This window comes from Bactrocera oleae, chromosome 5 (genome assembly GCF_042242935.1).
Source record: "Bactrocera oleae isolate idBacOlea1 chromosome 5, idBacOlea1, whole genome shotgun sequence".
Taxonomy (NCBI): domain Eukaryota; kingdom Metazoa; phylum Arthropoda; class Insecta; order Diptera; family Tephritidae; genus Bactrocera; species Bactrocera oleae.
The window spans coordinates 53,463,143-53,483,960 of record NC_091539.1 but is presented as its reverse complement, the minus strand read 5'-3'; the positions used below and the strand labels follow the sequence as shown (position 1 = coordinate 53,483,960).

Here is a 20,818-nt window from a genome sequence, read left to right as displayed (position 1 = left end):
TTTATTAATATTTTTGTTGTTCAAGTCTTTAGTAATCTTTTGTTTAATTAACATTTTAGCGTAAGAAAATCAATACGCATGTAATTAAAATCAAATTGAAATTAAAAATATTCATTACATTGTTTGCAAGTATAAAAATGGGAAGTTGCGTCACTTTGAAGCTACGAATGCTTATGTATGCGTAAGCTTCTATTTGAGCACTAACTTGGTGTTTATGAATTAGAACACAAAACGTCTTTTAATGCTTATGGTGCACATGAATACATATGTATATGTAATGAGAACATTTTGTGAAATGTGTATTTATGCATTTATGAAAATGTACCTAACATCATATGAAACTCATTAATTTGTGTACTCTTGAATTTAGAAAACTTCCAAATAAAGAAAAAAATCGACATTTTAGATTTTTGGTTATTATGTCCCCCTCATGTCCCACTCGTACGTAGACGAATGAATGACGAGAAGAGTTTGCCAATCTTATTCTTTCCTCTCAAGTTTTTGTAACATTTTAAATAATTAGAAAATAATACATTTGAATGAAAACTTAAAAAAATGCTTTAAAATTCTAGAATTTTGTTTGGTTATGTTATGTAAAATACCATTAACCAGTTTAGAAGCATTTCCTGTGCACAATTGATGGGCCGGATTCGTCGTATTCTTGTTTCGAGATCCACATCTGTTGGAAGGTAGACAAAGAAGCAAGGATAGAACCACCGATCCATACGGAGTATTTGCGTTCTGGTGGTGCAATGATCTTGATCTTCATTGTTGATGGAGCCAAAGCGGTGATTTCCTTCTGCATACGGTCAGCAATACCTGGGTACATGGTGGTACCACCAGAAAGCACAGTGTTGGCATACAGATCCTTACGGATGTCAACATCACACTTCATGATGGAGTTGTATGTGGTTTCGTGGATACCGGAGGCTTCCATACCCAAGAATGATGGTTGGAAGAGAGCTTCTGGGCAGCGGAAACGTTCATTGCCAATGGTGATCACTTGTCCATCGGGCAATTCATATGATTTCTCCAATGACGAGCTTGAGGCTGCGGTGGCCATCTCTTGTTCAAAGTCGAGTGCGACGTAGCACAATTTTTCCTTAATATCACGAACGATTTCGCGTTCGGCAGTGGTTGTGAATGAGTAACCACGTTCAGTCAAGATCTTCATAAGGTAGTCGGTTAAATCGCGACCAGCCAAATCCAAACGAAGGATGGCATGTGGCAGGGCATAACCTTCATAGATGGGAACAGTGTGGGAAACACCATCACCAGAATCCAACACAATACCAGTGGTACGGCCAGAAGCATACAGGGAAAGTACGGCCTGGATGGCCACATACATGGCGGGTGTGTTGAAGGTTTCGAACATGATCTGTGTCATCTTCTCACGGTTAGCCTTTGGATTCAATGGGGCTTCAGTCAACAGGACTGGGTGTTCCTCGGGAGCGACACGCAGTTCATTGTAGAAGGTGTGATGCCAGATTTTTTCCATATCATCCCAGTTGGTTACAATACCGTGTTCAATGGGGTATTTCAGGGTCAAGATACCACGTTTGCTCTGTGCTTCGTCACCGACATATGAATCCTTTTGACCCATACCAACCATCACACCTTGATGACGTGGGCGACCCACAATTGAAGGGAAGACAGCGCGGGGTGCATCATCACCAGCGAAACCGGCCTTGCACATACCGGAACCATTGTCAACAACCAAGGCAGCAACTTCTTCGTCACACATTTTGTTTGCTGAAAACAAGAACAAAAAAAAATAAACTTTATTAGTACACGAAAATATACACATAAGGTTACAATAGTTAATTTGCTAAGTATTAACTTTTTAATTTAAAGTGCCTGTTCTTAGACTCCTTTCCCTTATAAAAGTTACAACGAAGTTTAGACTTTTTATTGCCAATTTTAACGAAGTCTTTTTAGTACAATATAAAATTTGGAAAATACGAATTTATTTACAAAACGATATTCAAGCAACCGCGCGAATATAGAGGAAAACATGAAATTTCAATAAAATTCACTACAATTTTAGCATATATGTGACAAGCTTTGAAATATGAATCGAAGCAATCTAGTGATATTCAAATTTAATAGAAATAAAAAAAAATCACTTTGGATAAAACAAATACAATTGTTCATTATTATAATTCAACATCTGCGCTAATTTGGTAAACGTTACGTGCGAAGATTATTTAGAATTTCCATGAAAATATGGTAAAACCAATTCAAGCATTCTGAAAGGGCAACGCCCGACATTAAGAAATTGAAAAAATAATCAGCAAATAAAACAAACGGTCAACTATCACAATCGTTTCCGAATGCCGGCCGGATCAATATGTATATATGTATGTATGTTGTACATTTATACGTAGGTGAACTAAACCTATTACAAAACCGGTATGAATATATTCGCACAATATATCTCACCTTTTTGAAGTTTGGTTTACAATAATATCTAAATTCGTAAATTGACGCACTAGAAAAGCGTTGTTAAAATTTCACGATCGTTTTAAGATGCTGACTTGGCAAAACAGAAAATCTCTGCTTGAAGATTGATTGCAGAAATTCAACTAAGCACTTTGACAGTCCAACAACGAATGGGACGCTGTTAAGTAAAAAATGCCAGTTAAAATTTCTACATATCAACGAGTGAACCAGACGAGTGGCGAGTACACCTCTCCGCTTTTTCGAAAATAAACGAGGAGAGTGTCAGTGAAACCGAAATCTACACGATTCTTTCTTTCCGGCTCAACACTCATGTGCTGTACAAAAGAGTGACTGAGAGCGCAATAATGCATTACCAAGTTGACAAACGACCTCGCTGAATCGTGTTTTTGATTAACCCTCACTTTTCGCTCTCTAATCTCACTAGCAGTTCGGGGCTCTAGTATACGCGATTCCATTTTCGTGACCATATATGGTCATGTTTTCTGTACTGCAGTGAAAAATCGTAAAGCGATTTCTCGAAATGCCCCTACTGGCAAAAAGAAGTAACTTCATTTTTCTATTTATCATGTTTGTAGCGCGTGAACGACACATTAGTGTGAGTGAGTTAGACATACTATAGGGAAACAAGCTGTTAAGAAAGATAAAGTGCAGGGACAGACGTTAACAGCCGATACCATAAAAGAGCTTCGTCGACATAACCGGCATTTTGCTACTACTCTTTATACATGCCTATGTATATAAGTGTGCATCTATTTATGGTTTGGTGTTTTGTTGGATCTAAAAGGCAACTGAAACGAATTAACGGTTAAAAACTTGGAATTCTTGAATTAAAGAGTGCGGAGAGGACAAGAGCGGAAGAGCAGAAAATGAGTCAAGTTCAAATGTAGGCAGCGTTGTCCATGATATAAATATGCATACATGTTGGTGTATATACATATCTATAAATGGATATACAAATGTACACATATATGTACTTATGTATATGTTTTATGACTATCAACGCATTTAGGGTGCGGCAAATATAACCATGTTTAGAAAATAAACCAATATTCCACCTACACAGCCAATAGTCTTAATATTTAGCCATTGAGTTCTTTACTTTTTATAGTTTATGAATCCATATATGTTGTTGTTGTAGTGTCAGAAAACATTCCTGATATAAATTTGAATAATGCTGCCGAGTTGACAATCTTGGCCGGATAAAAATCCGGGTCCGTTTCGGTTACGTACACCCGACTGTCGTGGGAACTGTGAACCTAGCTATTTTGTGTATGTTCAAAATTCAAGCACATATCATAATTTCATTTGCGTATTTTTGCATGTGGGACATATTAATGTCGAAGCCGGCTTACACTATGACGTGTTTCTCTCGTTCGCAAAGAGGCAGCTGTGTAATACAGCAAAAGCAACTAAAACTGTAAATTGTGATGGCGGACAGTCAACTTTCTTTTCTAATTTAACTTGCAAAAAATGTGTGATTTTGCATTGTTATAAATAAATTTGGGTGAAAATATCTAGTAGAATGAAAGTGAAATCGTTTGCAATTCAAAAACCTGCATACAAAAAAGTTATCGTGTAGCTCTTCGAGAGAAATATGTTCAGGCGTACTAACAATGAATAGTTAACGTGGGAGTTACTGGGAGTGTAAAGACGACAAGGGCGTTGGCGAGGTCAATGTCTACTACTGCAACGGTGTCTCCAGCCTGACTCATGCTACTACATACAAAATGTATCTATTTATGTATGTACATTCGTACATACTATGTACATATGTAATAAATCGGAAGTGGCCTACAATTGGATACTAAAATATATTCCGTTTCCGAACAAGCAGGTAAGTTGCCACGCCCGTTAAATTGGGTTTTTGCCATGTGATCCAATCCGATAGTAGATGTACATATGTAGGTATTTAAGTACCAAGAGTCAGTATAACACAATCAAATGTGTTCACACAGGTGTGTAAACTTTAAATGTGATAAGGTGAAGGCACTATCTTATCAAGTTCACACTTAATATGCTCAAGGTCCAGAGTTTAATTGCATAACTCAAATTTATGATTTCCGCACATGACATTTTGTAAAATTTGCAGTTGTAAGCATTTTTGTTTAGTTCTTTGATAACTTCACTTTATATTATATAATAAAATTATTTAGTTTCATTGCATTCACTTTCTCATAATTCATATATAATTTTATGAATATTTCATGTAATCCAAATGTTTTCGTAAACCTCAGTTGTTAAAATCGTTAAAGAATTTCACCGGTTATTTCAGATATACATTTGTATCTCAAAATTTTTAAATTATTTCCACTTTTTCGATTGGCACTTTTAATTAAGTATTAGTTTTTTCACAAATTCATAATGTTTCGTTTTGATTTTTTAATATACTTACTTTTTTAAGTTTTAAGTTTACTAAAATTAATTAATATTATTTGAAGTCTTTTGGACTTTGTGTTGAGTTGCTGCTGTGCCTTTCTGTATCGCACACACTACAAGAACGCAAAATGTAATGATATCAAAACACGTTAACACGCTCTTATAAAGGCCCCAACTACGCCAGTGGCTCCTTATCAGTAGAGTCTCTAACTTTTACCATATATGGATGTGGAATCGCCGGTCGTAGATACTAGAGAATTTTTCGCTTACTGTTTTACCCGGCTTAAAAGCGTGTAAGTGTGAAAAGTATGGCGATAGCGTATAGAGAGAGATGTACTGCATGGTTTGTCGAATGGTTGCTCTCTCTCAATCTCTCTCATTGCTCGAAAATTACAAATAATCAGTGTTGTTTATGTAGTCATGCACTCTCAATAATCGAATATTATGCGACATCAACGCCTATGGGCAAATTCTAGGTAGCCGATTTTCATATCCTAAGTAGTTTTTTTTCTTATTGCTTTTACCAAATGTGATTTCTTCCTGAACTATTAGACGTTTGGCTTATCATAACAACAGAATGCTCAGCGTTACCCTGTTATAGCCCATTGTTTTACGGCTTTCTGATCATGTGTGGATGCATATATATTTGTGTATGATCTGATACATATCTAAAATGGTTTGTTAAAAATTAAAAATGTCTCTGTTGAATAATATTGAAAAATAATAACTTTTTGTTATGTATGAGTAAGTATCACATATTCTAGAAAAAACTGAAAAAATTTATTTCATAATTTATCCCATTGCACTTCAATATTAAAATCTGCAACATTGAAATATATTTGGCAAACGCTCCTTTGCTCTCAACTTTTCCCCGTGTAGACAAAAAAGGAGACAATAAAGTAATGTTGAACGCGAAAGAGAGTTTAAACTTTTTTGCTAAAGGCCGACTTGAGAGGGGAAAGCCGGAAAGTGAATAAGAAATGTCGGCTTCAAATTTCGTTTATTTTGTTTGAGTTTAAAGTGGATTTTCGGTTACAAAATTAAAGTATTATATGTTTTTTTGAATAGAAGATATTAGTTTTGTAATTTTTTTTTATATACGAACGAAAATAATTGAATTAACATTAATTTTAGTTAAAAATACTATGCGGTATTTAACATTATTTTATTGTAAGGCTTGCAATGGATTACACACATATACATATTATGTTTGTTTGCTTGCTCACACACTTTTGCTTATATGAATGTATATGTACATATGTATCTACATATAACCGTGAGGGGCAATATACACAAGTTTGGCTTGAGTTTCATTGTGACTCACAACTAGATATGGAAGTAAATATTTTTGTTTTAACGTCTAAAATGTCAATACATGCACACATGTATATATGTATATATGCATGTATCTGCAACACATGTTATATAGTATGAATATACATATGTATGTACATACATCCATAATAGTACTTTATATATATGTTTTATATTCTATACATAACACAAATTTGTATATATGTATGTACGTAAATATCTTGCAAGAACCATAGTGTTATTTTTGAGCACCCTTGCACATTTGGTTTTAAAGATAAAGACCGTCTGGACACATTTGTATTTACATTTCTTACATATGAATTTGCTATATAGTTCTGTTTCTGTGTATCTACATATGCATACATATATGAATATATGCACACACACACAAATGCGTGCACGCGGAATTGCATATGGTTTTAAACGCCGAGTCGGTATCAAGGCGTTGCCGGTAACGAATGTGTGCAATGGTTATACTTGTAGTTTTACCAGCTGACTAATTTATTTTGCTGTTTTCTTAGAACACTTGTATAATCTTCTGTGCTACTGCCCGTGGTAATAGTCGTTTAAAGTCGACTCTGAATGAGTTAGAAAGTATTATTACTTAAAGTATGGATATGAGAATATATGTACATACGTACATATATACATATGTATGGAAATTTTGAATATGTATTTATTGACATTTTTATGAATATCGAAAATAAATTTCTAAGAAGTAAATTTGTTTGGCGATTTTTGACAAAAATTTGAGGAAAGTGCAGCATTTGTTAAAATTAGCAGCGAATATGTATTATTATTATGCATGGTCTAAGTGCCAAATAATAGAAGAGGCCGATCAGACCTAACCCGTGTTATTAGTTTCTTTTCTTCTTGATTAAAAAATAGTAATTTGGATTCGGTTTGATTGTATATTGGTTGATCGTTTTTATAAGTGTACAGCAGGTTTGAGAATTTTTTTTATTAAAAAGTTGTATGATTAAAAATTGAAATTCCAAAATACTAGGAATGAGAACATTTTTAATGCATTATTTACAACCTTGGTATATAGCACAATTACTAAAGTGATAAGGAATTTCAATATGTTAGTTATCAAAATTAACAGACTGCCAGATCAGGTCTGGAATTTCTAATCGCTAAGCGACAAAAAAAAGTTTCGATAATTTTGAGTTTTTTCAATACAATTTTAGTAGAATACTGCTGCATATACAATTTTGTTACGGGAGTTTGTACTATATATCAGGCCTCTGAAAATTTATGTATACATATTTTTTGTTTCCTTTAAACTTTATAACAGTCTTCCCATAATAAAAAAATTCAATTTGGGAATAGGTGAAGAGTACACTCTTAGATATAAAGTACTAAGTCAATATAAGCACACACTATGTAAATATGTTAATGTTTTATTTGTAAAAAATTTCAAGCTGAAACATTCAGAGAACGCCTTAAAAGGCATTGTCAAGGTCGTTGAATTTCGATGCAAGAGCCACTTACATACCTTTTCAAATACATACATATATACTTATGTACATATGTAAATAGATATACATACATTTATATGTGAACAATTTTCAATTTATAACAAATTAATGAAGTTTCTTTTGTCTTCATTATTATTTTTATTGTGGCAACAATACATACGCATAGTTGCTAGTTATGTTAGGTAGTTTGTGTGCTAATGTACTGAAAGATGCGCTTGAAAGTAAATGTGGTTTTAGAGGCAAATATCAGCAGCAAGTTGGATGATGGTCATGAAAACAATTTCTTTGCCATTCATACAAATACTTATCTTTGTATGTTTTACCAATAATACATATATATGTACCTCATATATAAAAACATTAAAATGTTTGGTATGTTTAACTAAGTAAATCACATTCCGGTTTTTTTGAGTTTATTTATGTACATATGTTAACTGTTATTTCGATAATTTTAGTTATATTGTACATTGTATACCAGGTTATTACCGAATTTCACCAATTTTCATATTGTAATATTGGATGGTATCTAATGTTCTTAGAAAGTATCGTTTACTTGACGTTAGCTTAAAACAAAAAAAGTGTATTAAAAAAATGTCAGGCGGGCTGTAGCCGTCTTTCAAATTGTTTTAAACATGTCCCTTTCCATATGACTCCTGTACTAAATTTGAGCCTTTTAAGTTTAATCAACAACTAATTTATCGCGCTTAATTCTTTGGTTTGGTCTTTCTACTTCGCGAGGTAATTTTGTGGTCATGGAAATGGTTAAATTTTTACATTATGCATTAGAATTCTCATGAGAGTGCTAAGAAACATGTATTTAATGTTTCATCAAGATCTCTCAATTTGTACTGAAGTTATCGCTTTTACGGCCAGACAGGCGGCCAAACGGACTTGAGGAAATCAGTTTCTCTCGTCATTCTGATCATTTTGATACATGTACATATGTATGCACATACATATGCATATATACATACACATACATATGTACATATATAATCCTATATCTATCCCAATCAGTTCCAAGTGCTACAAATAACCGTTACTTGTTACTCTTGTGCAACATGCTTCGAGAGTATAAAAATTGTAAAAATTAAGTAGAAAGAAATATTCCAAGGTGTTTTTAAGACACGCATCACCTTGGGAACGAGGAATTTACGCACGAATACATACTTCTTCATGATAACAAGTGTCAATCATGAAAAGGTAGGCAATATCAACAGTGTCAACAAAAGCAGCCTCTCGTATGTAACCTCAACATAAGTGTGACGAATACGCGAAGAGTATTACTCATACATATATAATACTTAGAAATTTGCGAAGTGAGACATTTGAAATTGAAATTTTATGCGCATACATAGGTACATATGAATGTGTTGTACATGGTTACATATTTGAATATGAACATGCAAACTTGAGCATTATAGTACATTATTTACTATAAGTGGTTTGATTATATCTAAGTATCTACTTATAATGTCCAAGTAAATATTTTTGGTTGAGTGTTTAACGACTTTTAAAACCTCCGAATGCATACTGAAAATTCCGAAAGGACTGCTGATGTCTGCATACATATGTAGTATATATATAAAAGTGGGTAAAAAAAAGTTTTTTTTCGCTTGGTACTCTGAAAAATTGGTTGATAGACACCTTTGAGAAAGTCACTCCAATTATGACTTTTAATTGTAACTTTACAGTTTCCTATTTTTTCATGTTATTAGATAGAAAAATTCAAATGTCGCTTTCAACTACTTGGCTTTCTTCTACTCGTTTTATCGATTTTTTAGGAAATTGAATGTTCTACAAAATGGTCTTTAACGGTTTTTTTGTAAACCTAACCGTTAAAAGATATTAACGGTTGTAGTTAGACTATTTTAAGGCAAATTTGTTTTTCTTTTCGAATTTTATAACTCAATGAAAGAACATCTTTTAATATGCAAAGCTCATAGTCTTGTATAAAATTGTCTGTTCTACAAAATTGATTACAATTAAGAGCTCATACTTGGAGAGCCGTTCTTAAAGGTGTCTTACAACCAATTTTTCAGAGAACGAAGCGAAAAGAAACATTCGTTTTCTGACCCATCCTAATATATGTACATGCATATGTATTTTTTAAATTTTAATAAAATTTTTGATTTTCATTTAGTGAAAGTGTTTTATATTATTATTTAAATAAACTAATAGAAAAAAATTACATATAATTTATAGAAAAACTCTCAATATAACACAAATTTTAAAAATATGTGTATTAAGTTGTATGTTATATACAAATGTATGTAACTACATTTCACCATACATAAGTATTTATTGATATATTCAAAAACTTTTACAACTTGCTTTTTACCTTTATGTGCAAAGCATAATACTTCGTTCAACAACTCTTAATGAACAAGTAAACAAATTTGATCATCGACGCGACGCTCAATGTCTGGGTCGATTGGTATTTTTATTGTATCTTGCGTTTTTTGTTTTACCGTTAAGTGACAGCCATGCCAAATATTGAATGCCACTTAAGCTACCATTTTCATGTCTAGTCTTTTCTAATACATATGTATGTATGTACATAGTATGTACGGTGCATGTGTGTGTAAGAGTATATCCACACAATTTAGATTGGTACGTCAAAATAAAATGTATTCATAGGTTTCTTTCAGGAAATTTCAAAGCACACTTCAAATTAGATTTGAATTGTTTTAATATGTACATATGTACATAGTTAATAACTATCCTCTTAATTTATATTATTATCCAGTGCTGCGCTATAATTTCTGAACGAATCGTTCAGATCGGCTGTAAAGGATTCATGCATACATTTACCCCAATTTTTAAATAAAAAAACGTTTTCTAAATTTTTAATCTAAGATGTTTGGGATTAAAAATTAATTTTTCAATTAAAAAATTAAATTTTCATTTTTAATCCCAAAATCAGAATTAGAAAATGTAAATTTTATTCCCAACATCTTGGATAAAAACTTGAAAATTTAATTTTTAATAATAAATGATTGAATTAAAAATATCCCAACACTGCTTATCAGCAATATTCAGTAATTTTTATGAGTATTTTCGAAATATTTAAGAGTGTGTACATATGTACATATGTATGTATTCGTATATAGTATGCTTGTATGTACCATATATATGCATGTTTGAGTATATGAATAGGGTAATACCAAAAGTTAATTACTTGGTACTCATTAAGTGTGTTTTATGTTAAATTAATTAAAATTGAATATCAAATCGTATTTATAGTAAAACATCTCGTCAAATTTGTGCATGCGAAAGTCATTTCAGCGAGTTAAATTATTTATGGTATATGTTTATTGTATATTTCTGCACATATTTATACACATAAAAATGTGTCTGACAGTAAATCATTAGCAAAGTCAAAATATAATAAAATCCAGTTACACCAGTTTTGTGTTGGTAGCATCCAATGAACATGAATGGGTCGTTGAACAGAGTTTTACACTTGAAGAGTCGTATTAATACACACGAGTACATATGTATGTAAATATGTTTGTATGTATCCAAATAAAGATAGAGATAGCTTAGTAGCTATTACTTTTGAAACAAAATAAACAAAAATTTAATTAAACAAAAAACACTTAAATACGAGAGAGAGAGCAAAAAGTTAAAACAACAAAAACTAACAGTTGCTGTTGCACACGTTTGTTGATAAGCATCCTATGGCCAAGTTCAAATGATTCCAACTAGAATGAGTATTGCTGTCCACTCCGGTGCTTGGATTATTATAGTAAATGATATTTACTTTGCATATGTAACGTTATTTACAAATTAAAATTACTCAGTTTGTATTTGCAGCGAGTAAAAGGCTATTTAGCTTGTGTAAACATCAGTTTATTGGTCATGTACAAATTTACGTGCATATATATGTATGTATTTTTGTACATTTACATATGTGTGTTACGTCATCAAATTAAGTTTTAAACGAAAATCGACTGGCTAGCTTAACAGCTTCAGTTTTGTTGGAAACACAATTACTTCTCCATTTCTTTTCGTAACATATTCCTCATTATTCACTCCTTTCAAGTGATTCAAATGTTGATTATTGATTCATACACTTGAGTATTCAATGAATCACTATGTTTTATACCTGTATGTGTTTTAATTTCTTAATGTTTTGGATTTTCTATTTATTTGTTTTCCCCCCTTTGATGAGTCAGCGCACTTTGTGATTATAATGCTTCATAAATACTTAAACTTAACTGTCCATTTGAAAGCTATCTTATCAAATGTTACTAATTTCCTTTTTTGTTACGTTGATCTCTAAGGCTTGAAATTGATGTTGGTTGCATGGACGGACGGACGGACATCCTGATCATTTATATATGTATAACCCTATATCTATCTCGATTAGTTTTACGTGATATGTACAAAAAACCGTTAGGTAGCACTTTGTAGCAACAAGTTGCAAGAGTATAATAAGATGTTGCCGTTATGAAGGACAATCATGGAATGGCAACCTTTTGTCAATTTCACGAGCAAATGAATCATAATCGAAATAAATTTTAATTAGTATTGTAAATTTCTATCAAAGATGAAATTTGTATAATTCTATCAATATTATATGCATATTATAGTGTGTATATGTGAATGTATATGGATGTATGTACAATTTTTGTTTACCTTTAGCCATCTATTTGTTTGACTGAAAATTTCAGCATAACACCGTATTTGTCATTCGCTCGCGTGCCTACAAATTAGAAAATTTCTCATTGAGTGTGTGTATCACTATATGTATGTATGTTCGTGCGCAATGCATAAATGTTATAATATGTGCATTAAATCCCGCACCTAAAAATTTGAAAAATAACGCATACCGAGCACTTGCATATATCCATACATACTCATTTAAACGAAAGTGTTGCCATTTAAGGGCAAAAATCGTTAAATTAATTGGCAAACTGACAGACAAACATGTCACAAGTATTTTTATTTTCAAACTCATACTATACATATATTTTAATAAACATACATGTATACATATGAGATCGACGATCAAAGTTGATGAATTAAACAACAACAATGAAAACCAATTTAATACATCTCTGTACATAGTTTATACATAAATACGATTAAGCCGGTTGGTTGAATGGGGAAATCTGTAGCGTGTTGCTAGCTTAATTTGGGCGAAAACTCAATGCCGATCGATTGCTAAATGTATAGTAACGGCAGCTATAGCAATGACAACTACAAATTGGCGCATAAAACAACAATGATTTTTACCGTAAAAGTGCAGAAAACATACGAGTATATAAAGCATTATTTATGTACACAGAAATCCATACACTAACACATACACAAATAACCAATGGACAGTAACGAACTTTGAAAGCCAGAAACTCCAAACATGTACACATAAATTGCATAGAAAACGCTTTAAATCTTTGAAGTCAAATTTTGGTAGTGGATATAATATACATATGTATATCAATAAGTAGAGATACAGATGTACACACATATTTGTATGTGTATAAAGCACTCTTTTATAGTATATATTATATAAATATGCATACCCATTTAAAACCAGAACATATACAAACGTAAAAGCACTTATATTTTTAACTATCGACACTCTTACACACATGTTGATGTGTTTTTTGTCTTTGTTATTATAGTTGTGACGCATTATTTAAGCTTTTTATGTAAAAATAAATAAAAAAATATAAGAATTAAACAAACGTATTTCGTTTTAAATTAAGTAACGTCTCTTTGGCTATAACGTGCTTCTAGGCATTAAATAAAAATATATCAAGATAGACATAGATATGTAAATATGTATGTGTATGTGCGTAGAAATGTATGTATATACTGCGACACTAGAAAACATACATATGTAGGTATGTATATCAGCGTTGACGTGGGTGCTTGTTAATTGTTATCTTCAGCAACAAAAAAACAAAAACCTGCAACTTGTTGACTTTATATTTTTTATTAGCATTCCACAAAACTTAAAAAATGCACATATGTATATAGGATTGATTGTATGTGTCGTTTGTTTTTGATGATGGAATTTCGTTTCTAAATTACTATGACTTCATCATCGAAAACTGTGAGACGAGAATGAGAGTGAAATTGCTAATTTAGCACATACGCGCGCAAACATATGCAAGTACCTACATACTTACATATTTTATACGTTTTATAAGTTTCAATAATTTTGTTTTTATTTTTGATTTTCACATTCTTTTAATATTCCATACGTATAGTATTTTTGGTGCTGAGTTCACTGTTAGCTAAATTAAAAGAAATGAATTGTTCTTTTCTGTCCTGATAATATGTCATTAAGCTCACTGATCCGTCCTTAGAAAACGTTACCGATTTCAATTTTCATAGTTTCGGCCACGAACTGTAATTTCTTGGATTTTAATTTGCAGAAATGAATATCTTAAAATCAAGATTGCAAATATGGAATTAACATTTGAATTAAAAGTAATTTTCAAATTGTTTTTAAATACAATTTTTTTTGCGTTTGAAAAAGAAAACTTATTTTTAAGAAAATATCAACAAAGTATAGCACCCTTTGTCTTATTTACATTTACTTACATATGTATATTGATTCAGTTAGAAATGTATAAATCGTACTTTTTATCTCTTTTCAATCCAGACTTTAATTTGAAAAATATTTTTTTTTATTTTATACTCCAATTTTTAAATTAAAAAAATATTTTCTGAATTTCTGATTACGATCTCGGGATTAAAAATTGAAAATTGCAACATCTCGGACTAAAAATTAAATGTTTTATTTTAAAATTCGATTTCGGAAATTAAAATTTTTTTACAATTTAAAAAAAAAATGTTTAATTCACAATCCTGCTTATATTAATTTATCAGACTTAATTAGTATTCCATCAGAAACTCCGCTAATATTTTTTATTATCTCATTAAAATTTTCTAAATCATATACTTACATTTTTAAAAAAAAGTTTGTTGAAAGTGATTTAAATAACTATTGATAATTTCCTTAGAGCATTGTCGATTGGATTCTAGATTAAATCTTCCACCATATGTTAGCCGTTTAAAACTTATAAATGTACCCACACTCTTCTAAAAGCATCAATCTACAGTTATAGTTCATTCCTCTGGGCTGACATATGATGTCCCAGCAGATTAATCAAGGCAGAAACTGCTACATTCAAAATTATGTAAAACTGATTTTAAATCATCATCCAGCACATTATATTAGTTTCTCGCAACAATTGAGCGGCATACCTAGTGTGACAGCCTAAAAAGCCGATTTTTGCGAATTTAAGAAAAATAAACTACTGTATCAATTATTTAAAAATTTTAAGGGTATTTTTATACCAATTTTAATAACAAATAATAAAATTTTTGAATATATAATATAAGTGAAATATTTTTCGAGTTACACGCGATCATTAAAAAATGCTGCAGTGATTCCGCACATTGAACTGAGCGACTAAGCTTTAGAAGCCTGTAACTCAAAAACTATTTGAAATATCGATTTAGAAATTTAGTACGTTATTTTCAAAGGTGTAAAATTTTGGAATTTCTCTTACATGTACATACGATGTACGGCAAGTTTGCTTTGCTAAGTCTTTCATCATAAAATTAAGATTCACGTTTGAAATCAACGCGAAGCGCAATGTTGCACTAACGAATATCAATTTTGATAAAAGTGCTTTACTGATTACCTAGTAGTAGAAGTAGATGAAGAAACACTTGACTAAAAAGTAGGGACACACTATAGTTATTTAATGCATTTAGTTTCCTCTCCCCCTCTTTGTTTCTACTTAGAAATTCTATAAGTTCGCAATAAGTATAACGTTTTCTTACATGAATAGCCATACACATTTTAAATTTTGACATCATTCTGATTATTGGATGCGATCACCCGCTACATCTACAAAAAATTTGTCTCATGGTATAAGTACGTCCATATGTTTGTATGTATATGTGCCAAAAAAAAAGTATCACATGTCTACGAAATTGCATAATTGCTTTGGGAATATTTTCCTACAGTAAGGCAAGCGATCAGATAATTTAAAAACAAACTCTCGTTAAACAAGCGTTGTAGTAATCGTTAGACAGCTGTGAACATGTATGCAGTGAGCTTGTTATTCCCGCCCTAATTAACATGTATGCAAGTTTGTCTATACGTATGTATGTATGTATTTGTGTGTAACTTCTATACATACATACACAGGTTGGTTCACACATGCACTATAGGTAGTATTTGACTGATCTTGCCGTGTGAATATGCCATGGTTTCACAGCGCTAACTCGATCATTCACTCACGTGCCAACTTTAGAAAAATTCATTCACAAAAATAAGTAGAACTTATAACAGTGGTAGTCTCATTAATGTGTTTAACACACGCCAATGGTTATTACTTATGACAAGCGGGTCGGAGCGACTGGAAAATCGCTGTAACAGTTATAAATATTTCAGGCTAGTGTTGCCATGGTTGAATACCATTTCCTTTTGAAATATTAATTAGCTCATAAAAACGTTTCTTCAAAAGAGAGCAATGAAATAGTGATAACAATTCGAACATGTTAAGATAGGTTAATTGTTATATTTATAAGGTTAATTGTTATATTAACCACAGTATCATCGACACCATAAGACATCGTAGGAAATATAATAAAATTGTAGTTCTTTGAGCTAGTATATTAGGCTTCAGAAAATTATCATATTTAGTAAAAACTCAATTTCGAAAATATTCCCAGATTCGCCAGTTTTGGCTGCCTGTGACTGTTTTGTGTTTTTCGGAAACTGAAAAAACCGCTTCAGGGAACGCGCTGTGAGTCCATTGATCCAATATATAAAAATCTCCAGACAAACTTTTAGCGTCGTAAACAAAGGGCTGCTAAACACACACTAATTGACACATGGAGATCAAACTCCACACGAACATAAAAAAGGTTGTACCGATCTAGGAAAAACATTTTATTCATTCGGTTTGCGCGCCCGGTTTATTATATGGAGCTGTCCGGTTCAAATTTAATCTTGAGTGAATCTAAGAATTAATTATACGTACATATAACAGTTAGCCAAATACTATTTTTTTAAATTAAATAAAGATGGCAACACTTTGTGTATGCAAATGTGTAAAGAACGAGACAACAAATTTTTCCATGATGACACAATTTTGTTCTTAGCTTTACATATGTATGTTGAAAATAACAGTAGAATGACGTGTTTAGGGCGATAGCAGTTGATTATCTCATAGAGGTATTTAATTTGTATTAAATTAAGTAAAGCAAAACTGTTAAAAAGGAATAAATAATATTACAAGATTATGAAAAATATAAAGATTTATTAATTTAATAATTAAACGTGAAAAAATGATCCAGTTTAATTAAGCTTATTATAGGAGATATGATAATTAGAATCACTCTAAAGTTAACGGGTTGAGAAAAGTATGGTATCATAGTATGATAAGCTATATTATCTATCTTAAAATATCTCACATATTAACTGCTCTTTACAGCACAAAGTAAACCAAAAGAACAGCGGAGATCCGCATAAATATATAATATAGCCGACTCAAATAATTTTGTTTTTATTTAAAAAGGCAATGTTTTAGAAGCATTAAGCTGTGTGAAATGCAAATGCTTGGTTGAGATAGTTGTAGTTGACGAAGTTTATAATATATTTACATTAAACCTATGAAAATGCTAGATCACGGCAACTTTACGAATGTTCTGATAGTCTGATTCTATGCACTATGATTCATAAAGATATATAAATTTTTACTTAACTTACGAGTCTATGACGGACGTACCGACAAAGCAAACTGAATGGCATATACATATGCATAATATAACCCTTCATTTATGTTGCATATTTTAAGGTGACCAAATTATTCTAATCGTATGCAATATGTTGCGGGAGCTTGATAACAGAGATTTGGAAATTAAAATTTGATTTTTTGAGCATATAATCCATAGACATACATATATAAGTACATAAAATAATAAAATAGTTATATACAAAATGTAATAAATAGCTACTGAATTAAAAAAAATATCTGCACATTTCACAGTACACTACAATTTTTAGTATATACTCTGAATTCTTTATATTATTATACTCGTTATAAGTTATTATACCCTGAACAGGGTATATTAAGTTTGCCACGAAGTTCCTAACACCCCGAAGGAAATGTCGGGCACTCTATAGAATATATACATATACATATATGCTCAGCATGATTTAGCTATGTATGTCTACGCGATCTAGCTCCTCGGTTTTTGAGATATCGATTTTGTCCTTGTCCTTTTCATTTCTTTGAATCGTCGATATCCGACCACTATGGCATATAGCTGCCATACAAACTGAACAATCAAATACTTGTCCTTATATTGAAAACTTTTTTGATTGAAGAGATATGTTTACAAAATTTAGTAAGGATTATTGTTCAAGGTAACGATACAATCTCCAAAGAAACTGTTCAAATAAGGCTACTATAGTATATAGCTGTCTGACTGATCAAAATCAAGATACATTTCTTTTTATACCCTTTTATGTTATAAGAAATGCCCCTGTGAGCTATATTATATCATAATGAGAAGCCGAAGTTAACGTTTTTTCTTATTTTTTTTGTTTTATTTACTTAATTTAAAAGTAATAGGAAGCCGTTAGTCTTTTATAAAGCCCACTCGCTGTAGTCTTAGTTGCCCACATATTGTGCTACAATTGTAAAGTATATATCGAAATATATTTATACTTGTTAACGTATATTATATGTATGTATGTGCATTATCATATATAATCATCACTTCTCTACTATGTGAATCTAACTGTCAATCACACTGCCAGTGAATGGCAAGAGCTTATAGCTTACTTGTACATTTCACACTCTCCATCTTTCAACAATCTCCACTGTTGCTTGGTATGCATATTAAAGTATGAACAATGGAATAATGCAACAATGTATTTAAGTGTGTCTGTTCATATTAATACACAACAAGTTTATATATCTATCGCCTAGTCGCGAAAAGACTAATAAACACTAATATATACTCACGTATTGACGCTGACAGTGACTGCTACCGCCTCAGTGTATTGACGGAAGTGCTTCTAAGCTGCGGCCATATGAAAATCTCATAGGTAGCAAATAAAAATCCGAAAGGTATGGAGTATTTAAATACGGTAACGTCTGTTTTTAACTATTTTCTTTAGTTTTGAAAATAATTTGGAGAAATGTAATGGGTATGATATCAACCTTCATTTCGCAAAGATATTCTGTCTTGGATCGTAATAAGTGTATTATATGAGAATGCTTTATTAAGGCCTTTTTTTACTGAATTTCCTAACGCAACAAGCTTAAAAGATATGGTTTAGGAACATAATTGATCAAACAAGAAGAAACATTAACTTCGGCTGCACCCTTTCACCCTTCACATGTGCATTTCTATAGCATAAAAGTGTATAAAATGATCTTTATCTAGAATTTGATCGGTCAGTTTATATGGCAATTATATGCTATAGTGGTTAGATCAGAACAATATGCTTTGTTTTGAACAATAATCCGTACCAAATTTCGTGAAGATATCTTCTCAGACCGATATCGTGTGCAACGTGTGCATAACTTCAGATCGATATCTCAAAAATAAAAGGGCTAGTTTGCGTATATACAGACCCATAGACAGACATACGGACGTGGCTAAATCATTTATATATGTATACCATTTACTTTATGGGGTTTCGAAAGTTTTCTCCTGGATTTTTCAAACCTCGTGGTAAACTTAATGTACGCTGTTCAGGCTATAAAAATATGTTTTTTAGTTTTCAATCGTACTAAGTTCGGCCAATTTCTTCTCTATAGATATACTATTGTATTTCGAGAACGAAATTAATCACACCCAATTCTCTAAAGAGAAATAAAAATTGGTGATCTCAGCTTTAGCAAATTGCATACGTAAATAAAACACAACGATTTAATCAGAAAGTGATAATAAGGATTTTAAAAGAGTTTCTTCATTTCTTGAGCGAAAAAAAAACTTTTATTTTATTTTGCGAAAAGCTTACCAAGTTTCTTAACTCATGTAAAAGTTAAAAATTACTTGCGAACAAAAAATTGCCATAAGATTATTTTCTGCGCGAAAAATTTATATATTCTTCTATATACATATTTCTTCTCGCAAAAATGATGACAGCGGGAAATTTAGCTATTTCTCTATATTTCTGTAACAAACAAATATATTTGTGTAGGTATATGTGTATACACATAACAAGCAATGTATTAACCGTAAATTCATACTTTCTTGCCTGCGTGTTATTAACACATTCTGCTAAACTTGCTACTTTTTATTACAAGTTTAATTCACAGCTTCTCTAACTATGGCATTTCAAGTCGTGCTACTTCACAAAAATACAACATAGCATACGTACATAGTAAATATATAAGTATGTATATGCATGCAAGCTTTTTCCAACTAACCTCGCCATGGCCATTGCCATGGCCATCAGCTTTGACACTCATTCGTTAGTTTCATATTCGCTGCCTTGTATGCACATGTGTATGTATCTATGTACAAATATATGTAAGTTCATTTAGCTTGCTGCTTTACAGCCAAATCAGACGCTTCACCTTTCTCCTCATTATGAATACGGTGCAATGTTATCATTTCTCCGCCGCACAACCAGTCACATTCTTCACTGTACCGCAAAGCCGACTACACCTGTTACACCAGCTACTACATTCACACATACATATGTATGACTGTGTGCCTGTGCGGCTGCTGCAAATATTTGATCTCCTTTTTTGTTTTTTTTGTTGTACATATTTACAATGTTTCGACTTTTGCCACTCAACTTATTTAAATGTTATTGACTCGGTTATTGTTGACGATTTTTTTGTTTTTGTTCTTGTTTTTTGTTGAATGAGCACATTGTGTTGTGTGTCTGTTTGAATTAATTGTAACTGACAATGGAACGCGCGTTCCCCTGCTGACCTGCATACACAAATATCGTTCGCCAAATGTGTTTTGTGTCTGAAACCAAAACTGGTTAAACTAACTGGCAAACTAACGATTTAACGTTTTACGCTCTAACTGTTTACCGGCGGACATACATACGTACATACGTTCGTATGAACATGCCTACATTTGTATATCAATGTATGTATAAATGTACATATTTAGATGCAAATATAAGAATGTTGTCGTTGACGACTGAAGAAAAAGTAGTGTGC

At 31.8% G+C, this 20,818-nt stretch overlaps 1 protein-coding gene and 1 long non-coding RNA gene across 3 annotated transcripts in view; one reads left to right on the top strand and one right to left on the bottom strand.

Moving 5' to 3' along the window:
• Positions 1-400: 400 nt before the first annotated feature.
• Positions 401-5,014, bottom strand: Act5C (Actin 5C). 2 transcript variants are annotated; one of them, XM_014243390.3, is made up of 2 exons: positions 4,856-5,014; positions 401-1,752 (listed from the first exon to the last, which is right to left on the bottom strand). In XM_014243390.3, exon 2 carries the CDS (start codon positions 1,742-1,744, stop codon positions 614-616), a length of 1,131 nt encoding a protein of 376 aa, XP_014098865.1. In that variant the 5' UTR covers positions 1,745-1,752; positions 4,856-5,014; the 3' UTR covers positions 401-613. The 2 variants fall into 2 exon arrangements, with proteins under 2 accessions (XP_014098865.1, XP_014098863.1); XM_014243388.3 differs by lacking the exon at positions 4,856-5,014 and adding an exon at positions 2,443-2,593.
• Positions 2,774-20,818, top strand: part of LOC118679786 (uncharacterized) — a 34,203-nt gene continuing 16,158 nt past the window's right edge. Inside the window, exon 1 of the long non-coding RNA XR_004975290.2 lies at positions 2,774-4,297. This is a non-coding gene — a long non-coding RNA (uncharacterized lncRNA). The remainder of the gene's footprint in view (positions 4,298-20,818) is intronic.

Bases quoted from the DNA above. Each gene is read 5' to 3' on its own strand.
- Act5C (XM_014243390.3), bottom strand. From the start codon at position 1,744: ATGTGTGACGAAGAAGTTGCTGCCTTGGTTGTTGACAATGGTTCCGGT.